Below are 18,333 nucleotides of genomic sequence, written 5' to 3'. Positions count from 1 at the left end.
ACAACGTTCCAAATTTGTCCCCCTTGTTAAAAATATCAATTTTAAAAATTTTTATTTTTTTTTTTTTTTTTTTTTTTTTTTTACACAGATGTATACAAGCTAATTTTCAATTTAAACACTGATTTTATTTGCCGTCTAGAGAAGATGTGCTTTCCTTCAGTATCTATGGTCCACACATGGATCTACTCATAACAGACAGACACAAGGATTGCTAAAGAGGCAGAAGTAAACAGCTAGACCGCCTCTGTCTAAAGGTTAAGAAAATATACAAAAACTAAGTGCAAAAATAACAATTTGTGGTCCTTGTGTTTGTGGACATTTTGTTTGCCTAGCCTATACTTTCTGGAGTCTTGTGATGATTATTTCCAGGAAATTCCTGTGGAAACCCAGGGATTATCCTGTCTGTCAAACAAGAATTTACATTTATAATGTTTTGTGCAAGTGTTTAATTTTTTTTTTTTCTTCTTTTTTTCACATTTTGTCATGTCACCACCAGGAACTTCAACAGATTTTACTGGAATTATCTTCTTCTTTTTTTTTTAAAGAAATAAATGTTAAAGAAAAAAAATGCTAATTGCAAACTAAATTCAGATGTTCTAATGAACTGCACCATGACAACCTAGGACAAGGTAGTTCTGGAAGAAAATTTGTTAAGGTTTCCTACAAAATAATGGGGCAGAGGTTCAGCTTCCAGTAGGATAATATGCCTGAAACACAGCCAAGGCTATAAAGTTAAGAGATGTTCCCTATCTGAGCTTCCTCAGTTTGAGGTCTTTGTAAAGAAGAAAAGACAAAACCTTCCGTTTCTAGATGGGCAAAGTTAGTAGAGACACTATGAAAATGTAAGTAAAGAAAAAAGTTACTTCTACAAAGTACTGACTGAATACAAATGCGTACCACACTTTAAAGACACTTGTGGAAAAAAACAACAAAAAAAACACATGCAACACAATTATGTGTTACTGTGAGATAGTGGTCCCCAAAGTTGGTCCTCGAGGGCCGGCATCCTGCATGATTTAGTTCTCTCCCTGGTGGTAGTAACAACCATTTCAGCATGTCAGTGTTCTTCTTAGGCCTTCTAACAAGCCATCATTTGAACCAGGTGCGTTAAGCCAGGGAGAGAACTAAAACATGCAGGATGCCAGCCCTCGAGGACCGACGTTGGGCACCACCGGTCTATAGTATATAACCACTGCAGTGGTTATACAAGTAAAGACATGATGTATAGGCAGTGGGATTCCTTTGGCATTTGTTTCCAGTATATAAACGATTAATTTGATGTTTCAATGTTTATAAAAGAGAGGACAACATACAGCTCAACACAATTACCTGTTTCTTGGACATTTATAGTAAAAGATGTGCATAAACAGTGATCAGTGTGCTTCATAATCAAAATGTTCATCTGCTGCCGTCTTACCTCAGAGAGATACGCCCGAAGGCTGGCACCAAGGCTGTCTGTGGTACTTAGTCCCGGAGGGGTGAGCAGTGGTCGAGGAAGTGGCGGCTGACTTGTGGGCGTCACAGGTCGGCTCCTTGACCTCCGGAATGTTACTTCTTTATGAGCGGCGGGGTTAAAGGAGGAGCGCGTCAATAAGCTGTTTGGGGTCAGGGGTCTGCTGGGTGTTCTGGGGGTTTGAGTTCTGCTGCCAGGGTTGCTGGGGGTCCGGCCCATTGACATGGACATAGATAGGGAGGTGGGCTTGGGGCTCAGCAAGGGGAGGCCGATACCACAGGACTTGCCTGAAAGGCCACTGGCTGGAGACTGAGGCCTAGAGATGAGGCTGGTGAGAGGAAGAGTGTCTGGTAGCGTCCGGTGCCGTAGTGGGGTGTGGAGTAGACTTCCATGTGGATTGTTGGTGCTCCGACTGGTCATCTTTCCTACTTCTGCCAGCTTGGCCAGGTCTTTCTCAACCTCTGAAATGATAAAAGGAGTTTCAATTTCAAGGTTCTTATTTAAATGTAAAGGAGAGATGTTATATTACAAATAGTGAGCAAAAGAAAATATATTTAAGAAAATCTACAAGACGACTGTTTTATGTTGAAGATTTTTTTTTCAAAAAACATACCAAGGAACATAATATTTTATCGTCTTCATTATGGTGCGTATAAGCGCCACAAACCCGACCTTTAACGTCATTTAATTGCATTTTTCTAAGTACCCTCAAAATACCTCCGACCAACCTTTTGATTAGCTATAATCCCTTTTCCACACACAGCTTACTGAAACCTCAAAATGTCAATGTTTCCATGTTCGTCATCCTTTAGAGCTTGATCTGAGTGTCAATATGTCAGAGAGCAACTAAATTCATTAGATTCATTAGAGTTTCAGATAAGATTTTAAAATAATCCCTTCTTAATTTAAGAATATTTAATCATAAATATGGAAAAAGAAAAAACATGGAATCACTCAATACAATGGTTGTAGGTCTGAAACCTTAAATGTTGAAACAGATGATTGATTCCTTGGATTCTTGAATCCCTCCAAAGTGCAAAGAGTGCAGAAAAAAAACAAATCCCTTTTTTTGATTGACCTTTAACTCAGCTTGGCAATACGTTTCCTAAAAGTCTGACTGATTGGCTGATGAGGGCCTAATGATTGGTCTCTGAGATGCCAGCACCCCAAGGCACTTGAGCTCTGAGACTCAGATGAATAGAATTAGACGAAGGTTTGCCTGAGTGAGAACCAGGACTGATTTACTGCATATTTTTCTTTGTTTGTTATTCTCATCTGTGTAGATTTTGCTACAATTAATGTTTTTCTTTCATCAGCCACTTAGCTGTTCAGGAGTAAAATTCAAGCAAGACTCCCCCCCCCCTCTCTATTGCATTACTAATTTCTCACTCCAATGAAGAAAAATTGAAGATTGTTTTTTTCTAGTTTGTGTTTCTTTCACTTCTAATAATCGGTTCTCAGAGAAAAAGTAAGAAGATTAACTTAATTCCAGATAATCATTAGATCTCTGTGGTTTTTATTGTATGGTTTTTGATTTGAAGTGGAACGATTTTAATGATTACAAATTTATTATAAGAAATACACAAAGCCTCCTTCCTTCTATTAATGTGTATTCATGAATTTGCTTAAAAGATTTAATCATTCGAAATAGATTTCTGATAACAGATTTATTCACATCATTTCATTTAAAGTGGATATCAGTGTCTTCCACAAATTTAACTGACATTTGGACTCAGTTTGCAGATCTTCGTGATGGTGCCTGCAGTACTCTGTACAAATCCCAGATCACTATCAAATTATCTTCCAAGATTCCATCATAACGTCACCCCTGCTTTTCATCATAACTCAGAAGGGGGGAAAAAACAAACACAAAAAAAACAACAAAAAAAAACAAACAAAATACGCAGGTCTACGTCCCACTGGCCAGATGATTCACAAATTTTACTGAGCATTAAAGAGGGTGAGACTTGCTTACTTTCATCCTTCTTCTGGGTAATAGATGACAATATTTATAGATCTTATAAACTGTGGTCAATTCAGCTTCCCCTTAACAGAAAAAAAAAAAAACTCCCAAGATGAGGTACAGTGAGCACAGAATGCAAGAAGTTTTTCTACCCTTTCATGACAAAAACTAATTTGTTTGCCTCTCTGCTAGTTGTAGAAACAATTTTTGTTTGTGAAAGACCAAATTCTGCCAACTTGTGGGATCAACATCTGGCTCATTTTCCCCCCCTTATTTGTTATGTTTCTGATACAAATGTTGGCAATCTTGTCTTCAACAAAACTGTCTGGGAGTTATCATGTGCAAGGCATAATTTCACAAGTGAGTCATCAGGAGCGAGTCCTAAACTGTGTATGTGTGGCGTCAAGTAAATAACAAAAGGAAGCATGACAAGTATTCCATAAACCTCGACTTCCTTGTTTTTGAGTGAATGGTGCTTTTGCTCCCATGCAAACAACATTTTCCACAAGCTAATATGAACCACATGTTGCTGCTCACTGACAAATGTCCATTTAGTATGCAAAGCAGAAGATGTCTGCAGTGTTACCCATCATTAAACTTAGGGTGGAAAAAAAAATTGCAGATGTTTTCCACACAGATTTTAGGGTTAATCTACATTTTTATTTGACAGTATGTTTGCATTTTTAACTTTAGATGGGCTTTCAGTGGAAGGTAGGCCTTATGGAGATACAGTTGAGTTTAGTCTTATGAACTCTTCTCATTTGTCTTCCATATTTGGTATGTGCCTGTGTGCTAGAAATAATGTAATAATTGAATGAGCTTTTTGATGCCATTTTTCATCTAATTTTCCATAGAACACGGTGCTAGCTTAGAGCTTCGATGTTTAGCCATGACTATTTGTTTCCCACAGTCTGCCATGAGCTGAAAATGTGAATTCTCCTAGCTTCTCATTTTCTTCGAATGTACCTTTGATCCGATGATTTTACGTTTAGTCATCTCGGCTTCCTGGGGAGCGTGATTTACTTTATTTCTGCAATTAACTTTATGTACTCTCCATGTTTTTCTTTTCCATATAAAGTAGTCCTGGCTCGGTTGTTTTCTGTTTACTGTATTTTGTTTTCTGGACAGAGACAATGACAAAGCAATTGCTGCTATTATCTTAATGGACTTTGTGGAGGTTGTTTTTCCATAGCATGTACTCAAGTGGTCAAGTGGTTCAGTGTTTAGCATGTGTCTGTATGTTTCAAAGACAGCCATTGACAGAGTAATTTCTGCTATTAACTCCATGCAGTTTTTAAAGATTAAACCTTTACCACTGTTTATATAACTATTTATTTATTTATTTATTTATTGTTCAAATGGAAAGGTTTGGTTCCTCTGTCATCACCTCCATTCTCAGTAAATGGGACATCTGATCAGCTTAATTCAAACTGACGGTATGACTGGATTTTACAAACATAAATGAAGACATGCATTGAAATAACTTTTTGTGATCTAGTACTATAAAAACATATTGCACTGAAAGATTAAAGAAAAACAAAAGTAAACTTTTACAATGTAGTTTACAGGCCCAATAATCTGCATGTATTCTGCATGACATCAAGCCTTTGTTTGTGCAACTTAAACTGTATTAAAAATAAGGTAACAAATAACCCTTTTCATTTGGTCAAAATATTCTTAGGATGTTTAAATGTGTGGTAGTTCAGATCGTACCATGACATCAGCTTTTGGTTGCATTTAAATTAAGCTTCAAAAGAAGCACTCTAATTAGCTGACACGCCTGCACAGCTCCTGACCGTAAGGCCGAACCTAAATCCAGGGAAACACCCTGGTGTCACACTGAAATAAATGTTACAGGGTTCAAATAAAAACAGTTTCTGTATGACTTTCTAGCTTGAGTTGCTAACCGCCTACACTGTGTTAATAAATTCTCATGCGATTATTATATTCAACCGTAAACAGGATATGTTCGTTAGCTGTCCGTTCCCGTAAAGCCGATGTGTTGCACTGAAGGATATTTACAATTCTAATGATAACACCACATGTTTTTGTTTCGTAAATCTTCCTCCCTTCCATAAACGGTTACAAGAGTCATGATCTTTCTGTAAACCAGCTCCGCAAACTTCCGAACACTAAAAGAGCAGCCTAATAAAAGCAGCGTCTTTTTAAGATTCTCTGCTGCTGGTACAGTAAACACAGTTTCTACTTTTACAGCAACTGATGCAAAATGACAGCTTCTGGTGATCAAAGACGTGGGGAAAATACACACATCAAAATACAGCTGGTATTAAGCTCGCGTCGTTGTGATCTGAATTTCAGATTGAGGAGACAGAAAAGGAAAGCAAAGTGGAAAATAAGACAGAGAAGGAGACGAGGAGAAACATAAACAGACAGAATCTATTAAAGCCTTTGATCAAGGAGCAGATGCACGCGCTGAGAGTACACGGCCACAGCACGCTATAAAACCATTCGGAAATCATGCAAGGATTATTGGGTCCCTCCTCTGAAAATAAACAAGAGCACTAACGACATACTTGCCTCCAGGCCTTCAACTATGCAGAATAAAGCCTGCTGGATAAATTAAAACACCACCTTCTGAATTTAGTCGAAACGGTCGAAGCATACTTTCCCAACAATGCAATGTTTACAATAAAAAGATAATTCAGCTTCGGTACAATTAGAGAACTTCCAGACGCATCCATTAAACCATGAGATTATATGAGAAACTTTGTTAGTCACAGTTACCCTCTATATAATTTTTCTCACAATAAATTGGCAAATTTCCCAAGTCAACCATTGTTTACAAATTCAATAAAGAAAAAGGAAATCAGACATTTGAATGATGAATAGTACCTTAAAAAAGTAATTAATATCACTTGAATAAGAGAAACAAAAGACTCAAAAGATTTTTGAGTGTTTTGAGGCTTTTCACAGCATTGTAGGGCAGACAGATTCATTTCTGTGTAAAAACACCACTGCATGTCTTTCAAACTTTCTGATGAGTTTGTAAGACAAAAAAAAACAACAACCAGATTTCCAATAATGTTCTACAAATATGTATTTAAACTTTACCTAAAACATTCTAGCTAATTCTGAGTAAATATAAAAGATGTCATATTTCATACTATTTCAAAAGATATCCAAATTAATCTGGTTCTATGTGAAAAAAGTAATTTGACGACTGTAAAATGCACATGGCTGCAATAAAGGTAAACAGTTTAAAAAAAAAACATTCTCATAATATGCTGCAACAAAACAAAGGCATAAATCAGTCTAGTGACTTTTTAACCAACAGCGATTCAGTGACTCTGAACCTGAAGAGAAAAATCTGATGTTATTTCTTCTGAACAGTAATTTGCTCGTATTTAACAAAAATAAATTGTCTTTCTCAGTCATGAGACAAGCTGAAATATTTAAATTATTTTTGCTTAAACATCTTGAATGAGGCCTTTGCTCAGAAAGTTCCATCAGAATGATGAATACACATGAAAAATAGAAATCAAAGCTTTTGGCAATCTCTGCATTAACAGAAATCATCATCGTCTTTCTGTGTCATCTGAAAAACATATGCTACTTTGTGGACAAAAAAAAAAAAACACCTTCACTTTGTTCAACCAATATGCTTCAAATAATTCTCGTATGTGACGATATGTAAAGGCTCTTTACACAGTGTGATGCTGTCAAACTGAGTGGGAAGACATGCAAAAAAACAAACAAGTGTGTGACACATGACACTAAATGGCGCCTTTCCCTCCAGCCTACATTCCAGACTACAATCTGTTTCATAAACCAATACATATGTGATAAAATGGTGACAGAAAACAGCCTCAGACTCTCTTAGATGTCATACATATCAAAGATGAGAACTGGATACCATGAATAATATAGGTCAAATTGCAAAACAATTCAACATTCCTGGAATATGTCAATCTATAGCAAAGGCTGTAACCAATTCAGCAGTTTCATTAAATCAACCTGACATCACTGGAGCTAAAACAAATATTAAGCATGTGGAGAGTGACATTTTTATTTTGTCTTGTAGCATTTTTGCTAAAAAAAAAAAAGAAAAGAAAAAAAAAAGATTTCTTTGCAATGCTTTCACCAAAGGGAACACTTTCTTTGGCCAAAAGTAACACATACTTTGGCTAGACCCTTTCCCTTGCTGTAATCTATACCCCCATAAATTCTATGAATAATAATCCAAAGTATGTGTACATATGTGGAACAGCAGATCAAACAAATTTTTTTTTTTTTTTTTTTTTTGCAACAGCAACTTTTTGGTTGGTGATTTTCAGACCTGTAGTAGCTGATACGATATAAAATTATCTATCCTTTTTTTTGCCACTCATCAGACACAAGTGACAGTGAAATGCAACAAGTCTTTACTGCAACTTTCTCCATTTTATGCTTTAAGGTGTTTGGTAACAAACATAAACTTATCAGATCTCATCACTGCCAAGTAAATTTGATTAAAACATGTTCACGGCGGGTCAAGACTGGGGACATTACCTTCTGGTTACATGCCCCGTCTTGGGTTACAAATTTATTTTTCAAATAATCAACTAAACATCTCAGAATGATGTTTCACTCACTCAGTGATCAGGTACCTACAAGCACAGTAATAACTGAAAGCTTTACTTTCAGTTTCAACCATCCGACCTCTTCGCATGGGGGCCATGTTTGTTTATAACAAGTGTGAGATAAAGTGTTGTTATTGTAGCAGTTGTGCAGATGCCGAGTATAAATTAGGAGAGTGCTGTGGCACTTGTGGCAAAATTTTTAGACTCGTCATTAAGCTCATGAGAGTGTAACTTATGTAATAAATATGTGGACTTTCCTACCAGCGTAGGCCAAATTAAGCTGTGGGCAAATTTTAAACGAAAACTGAAATTGTTTCTTTAAAAATACAGCAGCTGTGTAAAACTTTTGATTCCTAATGATCTTATTGTGGTTAATTTGCTTTGCTTCACATCATCTGTCCCTAAAGAATGTTGTCACTCTGTTCTTAAGGCTACATCTGGTAGAAGGCAATGCAAATTTGCATAGGAATAAGAAGGTCTTGGTATGTTTTGCGTTACTAACCACTTGTCCCTTTTGGAAATAAACAACAAATGAACAGAAAAATTAAAGAACATTTGAAAATAATTGACATTGGAAGTTCCTAAAACAACTGTGCAGGCACAAAGACACACTGCAAAAACATGCACGTCGTGGAAACACGCACACATGCGCTGCCTACCAGCAAGCTGTTTGCCCATGTTCTCCAGCTCTTTGGAAAAGAGGGAGTCGCCAAGCAGCAGCCCCGTCTGCCCAACAGAACTCCCACCTCTCGCAGACTTCAGATCAGCCTCCCAGACAGCCTGACGCTAGTTAGAGAGGGGAGCAGAAAAAAACAAAATGAGCGAGTCACATTAGAAGAAAGACCCTTCAATTAACTCTTTATATAATTTTCAGCTATTGCCGAAAGTATCTGAGCCATATCTGCTGAGGGGGAAAAAAAAAAGAACCAATTATTATTTTATGGGCTTTAGAAAAACACAAGAAACCACAGCAAGTGTAGATGAAAGCATCCAACATGGAGGGAACTCTGTTAAGTGAATGTGGCCCGCTAGACAGTCAGTAGTGGTTTAGGACATTTTTCTATAACCATCAGCAGAGACCCCTTACCCTTTGCGCACTGGTGTGTTGGCATTAGGTTCGTCAGCCCAATTATAACTGTAAGCAAAATGTAACTTTTTCAAAGTTATTTCATTTCAGACACATCTTCACACACTATATTGGTGATCTGTGTGGAAAAAAAAACTGCAAGACATACTGAGCTTTGCCAAGTTGAGTAATGGAAGCTTGCCTAATCGTAATTTTATTTTTTTCTGAGGCCGGATGATGTATAGAGTTAATGCATTTAGTGTTCGTGAGCTCTAAGCACAGGTGAGAAATAAAACTTGACAGCCATAATCCCACCACCTGTTTGTTTAGTTTGCACAAGATAAGTTATGATGCGTCGGATGCCAGCGCTTACATCATTTGATATGCTAAGCTTTTAATGAGAAACAGAGCTGACTTGACTAAGTGTTGAGATGCTCTGAGACATCTGGTAATAGATATGTTCAGCATACTCCTAAAGCAAGACTCAGGGATCGCCCTTTGATATACACACACACACACCACAATGATAAAGTCCGCAAAGCATAAAAAAATTAATCTTACCTGACATCACAGCTACCAAGGGGTAGAAAAATTAGAAAAAAAACTTGCTAAAACTTATTTTTAAGTTGTTTATAGTTATCACAGATAATACTAGTACTAGCAGTACTAGAAAGTTATAATATTAATAAAAGGCCGTACAAGGCTCCAAACTGCTGACTGTGAATTAAAAAAGTAAAATATTTAGCCCGACATTGATGACAATGACCATCCGTAAAAGTGGCATCATTGTGAGTTACTATCCAAAGCATTGGCAGCCAATCTGGTTGGTATGCAAGAAGAAAATCAAATGGTTTTTCTCACAGCAGGTTTTCTCCCCCTCTGTGTTTTTACTGCTGGAACCAGGGCCAGATCAGACAAAAGAGAGTACAAATCTACCCTGAACACTTCCCTGGTAGGAAGGAAGGACGTAAGGAACTCTGGGTGAATCTCATCCAAGCAAGGAGCTTTTTAACGAACTCAGTGACCTCTGCGCCACAGGCTGGAGTCCTGATCGTAAATCCCCAGACTCCACTTTCTTAATGGAAGACGTGGAAGATGTCCACCAAAGGGTTGCCTTGCGATAAATAGGTAAATGTTAATATAAATATTTTTCGCATGAACTCGCATTCCAGTTGGAGACCTTTGCTTTCACTACTTTCTTTACGTGGCCATTCGTTTACGCAATCTTCCCCGATTTCTACATTCCAAATGTAATTTCATTGATCTTCCGCAACTTTGACTTTTGTTCTCGCTTTCTTTCATGCTTTTTGTTTTTTTATCATTATTATTTCTCAGCTTTGGGCATGAAAATAAATACGACTATTATGAGCTGCAAGTCTGAATACAACTGAAAAAAAGTCTTCAAAGATACAAATTTAAATTAATAATCCAAACGGGATGTTTTGGCAGAGGAAACTCTGGCATTATCTTCCTAGCTGCTTTCCAGCTGCGTCATGGTGCTCATGCCCAGTTGCCAAAGAGTACAAGAGATGGCAGTTCTGGTCTGATTTATAAGCTTATATTTGAATGCCCATGCTTAATAAAAATATCAATCTGAGCCTAGGGAATCTTGACAAGCATAGGAGTTTTGAACAGGGTGATCCTAAACACACAGCAGCCATAAATCTTTGTTTGAGGAAATTTTGTGCTTGATTGGCCAATTACTTCACATGAGTTCCAAACATTGGCTTTGGGTACGTTAGAATAATGTGGAAACAAGCAGGTGCATATAGTCATTTGTTTTGTAGATTCCATAAACAAGTCAGGAAAACAATAAAAAAAAATAAAGATATAGATTTTGTTTGTACAGTTTCTACTTTTAAGTTTGAGATCATGAGGAGCCAATATTTTTTATGTAGCTTACTTTCCTATTGTCCATAAAGAACAACTTCCCTCAACCAAATTTAAAAATATATACATTTTAAATCTCTAGAGCGGGAACATGTACTCAAATTTGTACTTTATTAAAACGCATAAAGTAGACTTACTAAAGTGCTTAGAAATTTCTATAACGTTAAGTATCTTAACATTTTCTTATGATACCACAACACGCTATTGTATTTTATTGGGATTTGATGAGATGGACTACTACAAAGTAGTGCATAAGTGTTTAGCAGAAGTAAAACTGCTGCAAAGCCCCAAAGTACAATTCAGTATCAACAATTAACATCAGATGTAACTTAATTGGTAAATAAGGTTCATCTGTGAGTAATTCAATCTCAGTATAAATTCAACTGTTCGGGGGTTTGCTAGAGAACATTAGTGACCAAACAGCATAATGAGAACCAAGACCACCAGCACCTTAGGTCTTAAGAGAGTGCATAACATGACAAACTGCGAAGAGTACTCGGGGAGTTTTTATAAGCCTAAGAGTGTCAAAAAAGATTCTGCAAAGATTGGGGATTGGGTGGAGTATTGGTATATTTCAGAAAGGCTCAAGAAGGAAAAGCTACCAGCTCGTATTCCATTTATAAGACTGAGTAATTTGAATGACAGGATATAATTTTCATTTATTGCAATTGTGGTGACATTTTGTCCACACTCTTTACCAGTTGATGGCATAAATGCTCCATTAAGTTGTTTGCCAACCGCCGTTAAACGATTAGCAGAAGAAGAAAAGAAGCCAATCACTTTCTAGGGACCCAGCAACAGGGGTCAACCACATCTTCTCACTAATCTAGGAATTTCTGTCGTCTCCTCACTCAGAGTTGCTCTCAGCAATTGGCTGAATCACTCTGAAGCCAAGACTCTTGGGCAGGGACTTTAAGCTAAGTTAGGAACTCTGTGAGAGGACAGAGGATCTCTGAAAATATGGCCTCAGACCCAAATCTACTAAAGAATTGATGTCTACAGAAGCTCTCCTGACAGTCAGGAGGAACCCAAGTTACTTTGCAAAGAAATATCGGAAACAGAAAATTTCAGCCTTTAGAAATGCAAAGCTGGCAGATGTATACCTGACCTGTAGCTACAATAGTAAAAATATTGCAATTGTAAAGAAAGAAGTGTATGTATGGTGCATGTATTCTTTTCTTGCTTTTCACAATTATACACCACTTTGTTTTGGTCTGTCTCATAAAACCCCAATAAAACCGGTTGAAGTTTATGGTTTTAGCATGTCGAAGGGATGTGAAGCCTTTTTGCAAGATGCTGTACTCCGTTTTTTACTAAACATGCATCCGAGCAAAACAAGGAAAACTGATATTCTCTTATGAATAGCTGACCATTAAATTTCAAGTCCATCACATTGATCTTGGTGCCTGTCAGACACATGAAGCATTTCGTGGCAGCAAAACCACATCACCACAAGCCAATCTTTAATTACAGCCCTCATAAAGCAGTGATGTGAGCTGAACATCATAACTGAATCCACTACTCGGCTATTTCTTTTTCTTTGGTGGTATCTCCCCAAATCCAACAGCATTACATCATCTTCTCCGCCTCTCGTTTCGGGTATCCTCGGCAGCAGCACCCAAGGCCACCAACATGATGCGATTTTTTTTATTTCCCATGCACTGTAAAGTCATTACCAGGCTGTGACATATTAACTTAAAAGGCGTTGCAGCTAAAATTCTTTAGGAAAACCAAATACATATTTGAAATTGTTACTACACAACCACGCTTTATTTTATTTTTTTGGGGGGGAGGGGGGGTTGTACAATGCCCTCTTGTTTTCAATCTTACAAGAATCAAAGTTTATCCCAGAGACTCCAGCCTGGAGGCTGAGGCAACCAGTTTTCAGGAGTCCTGAAAGCCTAAACAACACAACTTTACACAGTGCAAACAATTACTCCAATCAGATAACATCCACTCATAAACAAACGCTACAATCAAAATCTCTTCTCATCTTGATTGATTTTGGTAAACTCATACGTTTCTAGGAAGTTCAATAGAAAACATCTACATGTACAGTCAGGCATTATAACGCAAAGCAACGAAATATGTAAAAAGCATAAATGGCTCAGTGTAATTTGGGAAACATGAATCGAACAAAAACAGTCTTGATTAGAGCCTGAAAATGCATCATGAAGTCATGAGAAGCAATCTCAATTTCGGTTTGCAGCCGTAAATCTCATGCCAGACAATATAAAGCTTTTCCTCCCTTTTGTTTAGAGGCTAAGTTTAGATTGTTTAATCTGCAAGGGGGAAAAAAAAAAAGAACCATGTTTTTTCCCATCTCCAGCAAACAGATAGACTTTCACAGAGTAGATTTGTATCAGTGGTGCAAAACCATATTTTAATAATGCTCCTTATCTCTATGTGACCACAAAAGGAAAAAAAAATTAAGACAAAAGCGGAAACGACAAATATGGATCAAACTTTTTTTCATTATTATTTGCATGTTGAAATCAAGTTAGCAAAAAAAAAAAAAAAAAAAAATGGATGGAAGTCTTAATATGTACTGTGTGTTCTCAGCTATGTGTGTGTGGTCAGCTCTTAAGATCACCACAATCTGGGATTTGAGCCAGTGTGGCTTAGCACACAAACAAGAACTATTTAAAAAAAAAAAAAAAGTTTAATATTTGTGCGTGCAGTTATCGAGATAAAAAAAAAGATAATCAGAAAAATTTTACATGGTAACCAAGACAAGTTCAACCTGAAACATACTTCTATCATGCACATCTTATTTCATAATGTGTTTTATGGCTTACTGAAACCTCCTTTAATAGTTGTTTATGTATTGTTTAATACCTATTAGGCATTTATAATCTGCTTCAGATGGCAATTGTTGGTTTGGAGTTAACCCACAGCTATTATTCCTCTAAATCTCCACAGGGAAGTGGTCAATGGGACAAGTTTGCAAGTAGGTGTCAAGTGGGAAGCAGAATGAGCAGCGATTAATTTTAATCACTAGGCCCTTTAAAACCAAGCTGGTTAATTTGAGTTTCCACTGGCGAAGCTCTAGCACCAAAACATTGGACAAAGGACAGAACCATCTCTATCAGTAGCTGGGGAGGTGGGCTCCTGGGGAGCAGCAGCCAATCAAATCACTGTGAACTTCAACAACCACCACAATGAGAAAATCCTGATTGCTTAATGGCCGTTAAACTCTTGTTTTCTTCACAAGAAAGGCCATCTAATTATATAAATAAATTATGTGACTCTGAATAATAAGTAATTATTTTTTGGTTGTTCTGCTGTTGCCATGGTGATCGCCCTCAAACGACTTGCGGCTTCAGAGTAAAGCAAATAAAAGTTGCCTTTACGACCACGAGGGAAAACAACTGAACTGGAAGGTAAGCATGGGTCTACTGCTGGTATCAGTCAGTTAAATAACTAAAAAAAAATAATACCAATCAATAAATAATCTAATCATCCCTAAATATTTTATGAAAAACTAGCAAAAATTCTAGAGGGCCTGGAGTTTTCACCAGCAGCAGCATAGAGTAACTTAGCAGTGGGTTTCCTGCACATGCTGCACACTGCTGGTAGTTTAAGTTGACAAAAAGAAAAAAAAAAAGGTTAAAATGCAATTGTTGACAAAAACCTTCTATTCATTATAAACACAAAAATGAGCTGCAGCAGTTGCTTTTATTACAGTAATACTTTCAAATTTACATTTTGCAAAGCAGGAGTGGCATGTCTGATAATAACGTGACACTTTATTTGTTCTTATTTAATTTAACCACCTGCTTTTTTGACTATCTTGAAAAGAACTGTTCAATCTTAAAAGTGCATTTCCGTTATAAAACAGATTGCTGTTTTACAATTCACAAGAAGACAGCAATAGCTTTGTTTTCTCTACAACTATAGTGGCTAACGTGGTCTCTTCTGGCTTTGGGGATAATGGGGAGAGCTGACAGGTTATGAGAGGCCACGTTGCACTTCTAATCATTTCCTTTTGTTTTGGCACACAACAGATTCACCTAATGAACTTTATGGACTTGTGTACCGGAGGCAGCCAAAAACAAATAGCATATTGACAATAACCCTATTAGAGTTTCATTTGGGAATTCCAAAGACATGACGCCGACCAGTCCGAGTGTAACAGACTATCAACTTACACACGCATCAGTAATTTGACAGTATTGTTAAAAGCCAATACCTTCGCATGTTGTTCTTCTGAAATAGTGCCTTTGTGATTTACAGGTATCCCTACAACAAATCAAAGAATGATTTGAATTGTCCCCAAGCTCAGAAATTCAGCTAGATTTGTTAGTAACCCCAGCTTGCTCAGATGTATGTTGAGTTATACATTATCTGATGTTATTTTACCAAATACATTTATGGAAAGATTTTGAAGATTCGTCAATTTCTTGTATTAGGATTATAGAAATTTGATTGACGCACTGAAGAATATTGCTTCAAGACAAAGTGAAAAAATTAAGTTGCTGCATAATAAATCCACTGTTAGTGTGGAGAACATCTGCAAATGTTTAGTTGTAACATCTTTGTCTCTATCAGGTTGGGAATGAAAACATGTAAAAAAATAACTGTAACTTTTTTATAAGGTTCATTTTAACAACAATAAAGTTAAAACTACCCTATAAATCAACTTTATCTTGGCGTCTTCTGAAATACTTCAGAATATCAATTCTGCAAAATAGATTTTATTTTTCTATTGGTTCATTTGACTTTTTTTGTGTTCTCATTATTTTGGATTTTCATCATTACAATAATAATAATAATCGTGCACATTTTGTAATTTATGAGTGCCTGTGTAATAAAAAACAAATGCTACAGTTGTTAAAAATCAACCATCTCTACATAACTCAACCACAATGCTTAAATTATGTTGTGAGATTTGCCTCAGCAAAACCAAAATGTATGCGACAAATTATGCTGATGCCAAATATTTAAAGGCCATGCAGCAAAACCATCATAAAATTCCTGCTTTTTATCATGCACATTACATTGCAGCACACCAATTATCTTATTTCTATCAGAGAAGTGAACGCTTTACTCTCTCAAATGTTATGGCCATAACAGGCCTGCCATTCACAGCTAAACCTGATTAAAACCAATCACCCAGCTCTTACAAAGAAGGTCATAGAAGCATTTTTTGAGGGGGATTTGCTCCGGCTATTGCTTTAGGAAAGTATTCGTCTTTATGAGGCAATTATCACCTAAAAGAGCTGGCAGAGGCAGGGGGTCTGTGAGCCTAATAATAACTACTAACAGTTTTAGCTTTCCAACATTACCAGGCATTTAAAGCCCAAAATAGAACTGTGTAAAGCTTAAATTGTGCATTTTTATGTACAGTCATAAATATGCCCATAATAAAATATGCCCGAAATGTCTGATCTTTATTTATTTATTTCTTTTTTCTTTTCTCTTTAACGACAACCAGTGGAGCAACAGACAAACAGTCCAGTTTCTACAAATGCAAAGTCAACCTTTGTTCTTATTATTGTGTATTTAAGCACCCCATCCCTCAAACATAAACAACTAATTAGTACACGATTTCTGTCGTTCTGTAGTTCAGAAAACTTCAGAAAATTATTCAGCTAGACATGAAATGCCCTGCTAACAGCTTTCTGCCTTTAAAATAAGTAATACTCTATCGTCTTTGCGTATCTAGAAACCAACATTTGTTGCTAATTCTTGCCTCAAGTTCAGTTAGGCTAAATTGATAATGTAAACAAATGACAATTTATACAGTTTGTCAAAAAGGTACAATTGCTTTTAGTTCTGGCCTCCAATCTTCACCAATGTGTTCTCTAACCAAGTCAGAGACCATCACAGAGCAGCTTTATTGAGAGTTATACTCAATATATTAGAACATGCGTTCCAATGAAGCTAGTTCATCAGAATAAAAGCAACCTTTGGAACGTGTTGTATTATAATCTATATCATGTTTGACTTATTTATGGAGTTACTGAAATGAGTGAAGTGTTCAGTAAACCTCCAATTTATTGAATGTGATTGTACTCCAAGATTCAAGATTTTGGAGTCAGGTGATGTCAGCGGGTAATTGGTTGCCCTGGATTTCATTCAGTGAAAGCACGGCGAAACGGGTCTAAATGCAAAATGCATGCCACACTTTTCAGAATTTTATTTGCAAAATAAAAATCAGACTCCGGCTTTGTTCAGTCAGCCTCTGAAAGTCTGCTCCCAGTTAGTGTGGAGCCACTCTGCATCTGCTCCACACACGGCGCTCTGCATTGGCACCAAACTGTTCCTACTCTTTAAAAGAAAAACCTACAGTAAAATGCCTCGTCTAACAATTAAATTGGCCGACTATGAAAAAGGTATTGGCTTTTATTGTGCTTACGGAGAGCCTCTAGCCTCTAAGCTGAACACTTTATTAACAGCATGTGAGCGTCTGCCTTTATAGAGGTCTGGTTTGGGCCAGCTACACACTGCTTGCTTGAAATGTGCGACGTGAACTGTGCAGTAAATACCTACCACCACAGAGTTAACGTAAAGTTTCATTAAATGCTTTTAGCTAGAGTTAAGCAGAGCGATATCAGGTAGATGTCTAATTCGGGATATCGGTTGTTTTCCACCATCAATTGTTCCGTGAGGCTAAAATGCCCCACGTGACGATGGATCGTTTTCTGTCGCAGAATTTTGTTAACAAGAAGCTCGAGGTGGTTTCCACTCAATATCAGACAATAAAGCTGCCGAGGAGAGAGAGAGCTACGAGGTAATTGATGGCTTGTAAAGTGATCTTAATTGTTCGGCAATGGGTGCAGGGAAGGACACTTACAGAGCCTGTTACTTGAGATAAGGCCTCACATTCCTGAAGTCGACTCGCCACAGTGTCCACCCCGGGCACTGGCGCTGCTCCAGATGAATCCATTCATAACGAGGGAAGCAAGAGGAACACAGCGCAGAGTAACAAAAACATACAAATATGCAACCAAAAAAAAAAATTTAAATTTCCCCCCCCCCCCCACTATGTTATGAAACTCACAGGAGATGTCAGGCACAGCTTGCTCAGATATGTGAGGTCTGTGATCCTCTTCAGATCGGCTGTTCGATAGCGTGTCTCCCTGCAGCCTAGAAACAACAACACGCAAAACATACAAAGTTGTACACAAGGCCAGAGAACTGTGGATGCAATGCATGTTTAGAAGCCGAGCGTCAGATAACAACGAGACGAGTCGGTTTCCATCATTCTGAAGCGATAAGACAAGTGGAAACATTTTTTTTCTGAGTTCATAATCTCTGCTGTAAAACGTGGGATGGTGAAAGAAGACACACAGGGGTTAGTTTAGAGCAGTGGTCCCCAAACCTTTTCCTGTGAGGGCCACATAACTTTTCCCTTCTCTGGTGGGGGGCCGGAAAT

The 18,333-nt window shown here is 37.4% G+C and overlaps 1 protein-coding gene across 1 annotated transcript in view; it reads right to left on the bottom strand.

Annotated features, from left to right (window-relative positions):
* LOC106955898 (uncharacterized protein C8orf34 homolog) overlaps positions 1 to 18,333 on the bottom strand; it is a gene marked incomplete at its 5' end in the record, with an annotated part of 38,741 nt that overhangs the window by 16,929 nt on the left and 3,479 nt on the right. The window contains 4 exons of the mRNA XM_015046330.1: positions 1,418 to 1,914; positions 8,656 to 8,782; positions 17,752 to 17,825; positions 17,959 to 18,044. Coding sequence (XP_014901816.1) covers positions 1,418 to 1,914; positions 8,656 to 8,782; positions 17,752 to 17,825; positions 17,959 to 18,044 — 784 coding nt within the window. The remainder of the gene's footprint in view (positions 1 to 1,417; positions 1,915 to 8,655; positions 8,783 to 17,751; positions 17,826 to 17,958; positions 18,045 to 18,333) is intronic.

This window comes from Poecilia latipinna, unplaced genomic scaffold, assembly GCF_001443285.1.
Source record: "Poecilia latipinna isolate Pla-1442-1.1 unplaced genomic scaffold, P_latipinna-1.0 Scaffold775, whole genome shotgun sequence".
Classification (NCBI taxonomy): Eukaryota; Metazoa; Chordata; class Actinopteri; order Cyprinodontiformes; family Poeciliidae; genus Poecilia; species Poecilia latipinna.
This window is presented reverse-complemented; position numbering and strand designations above follow the sequence as displayed.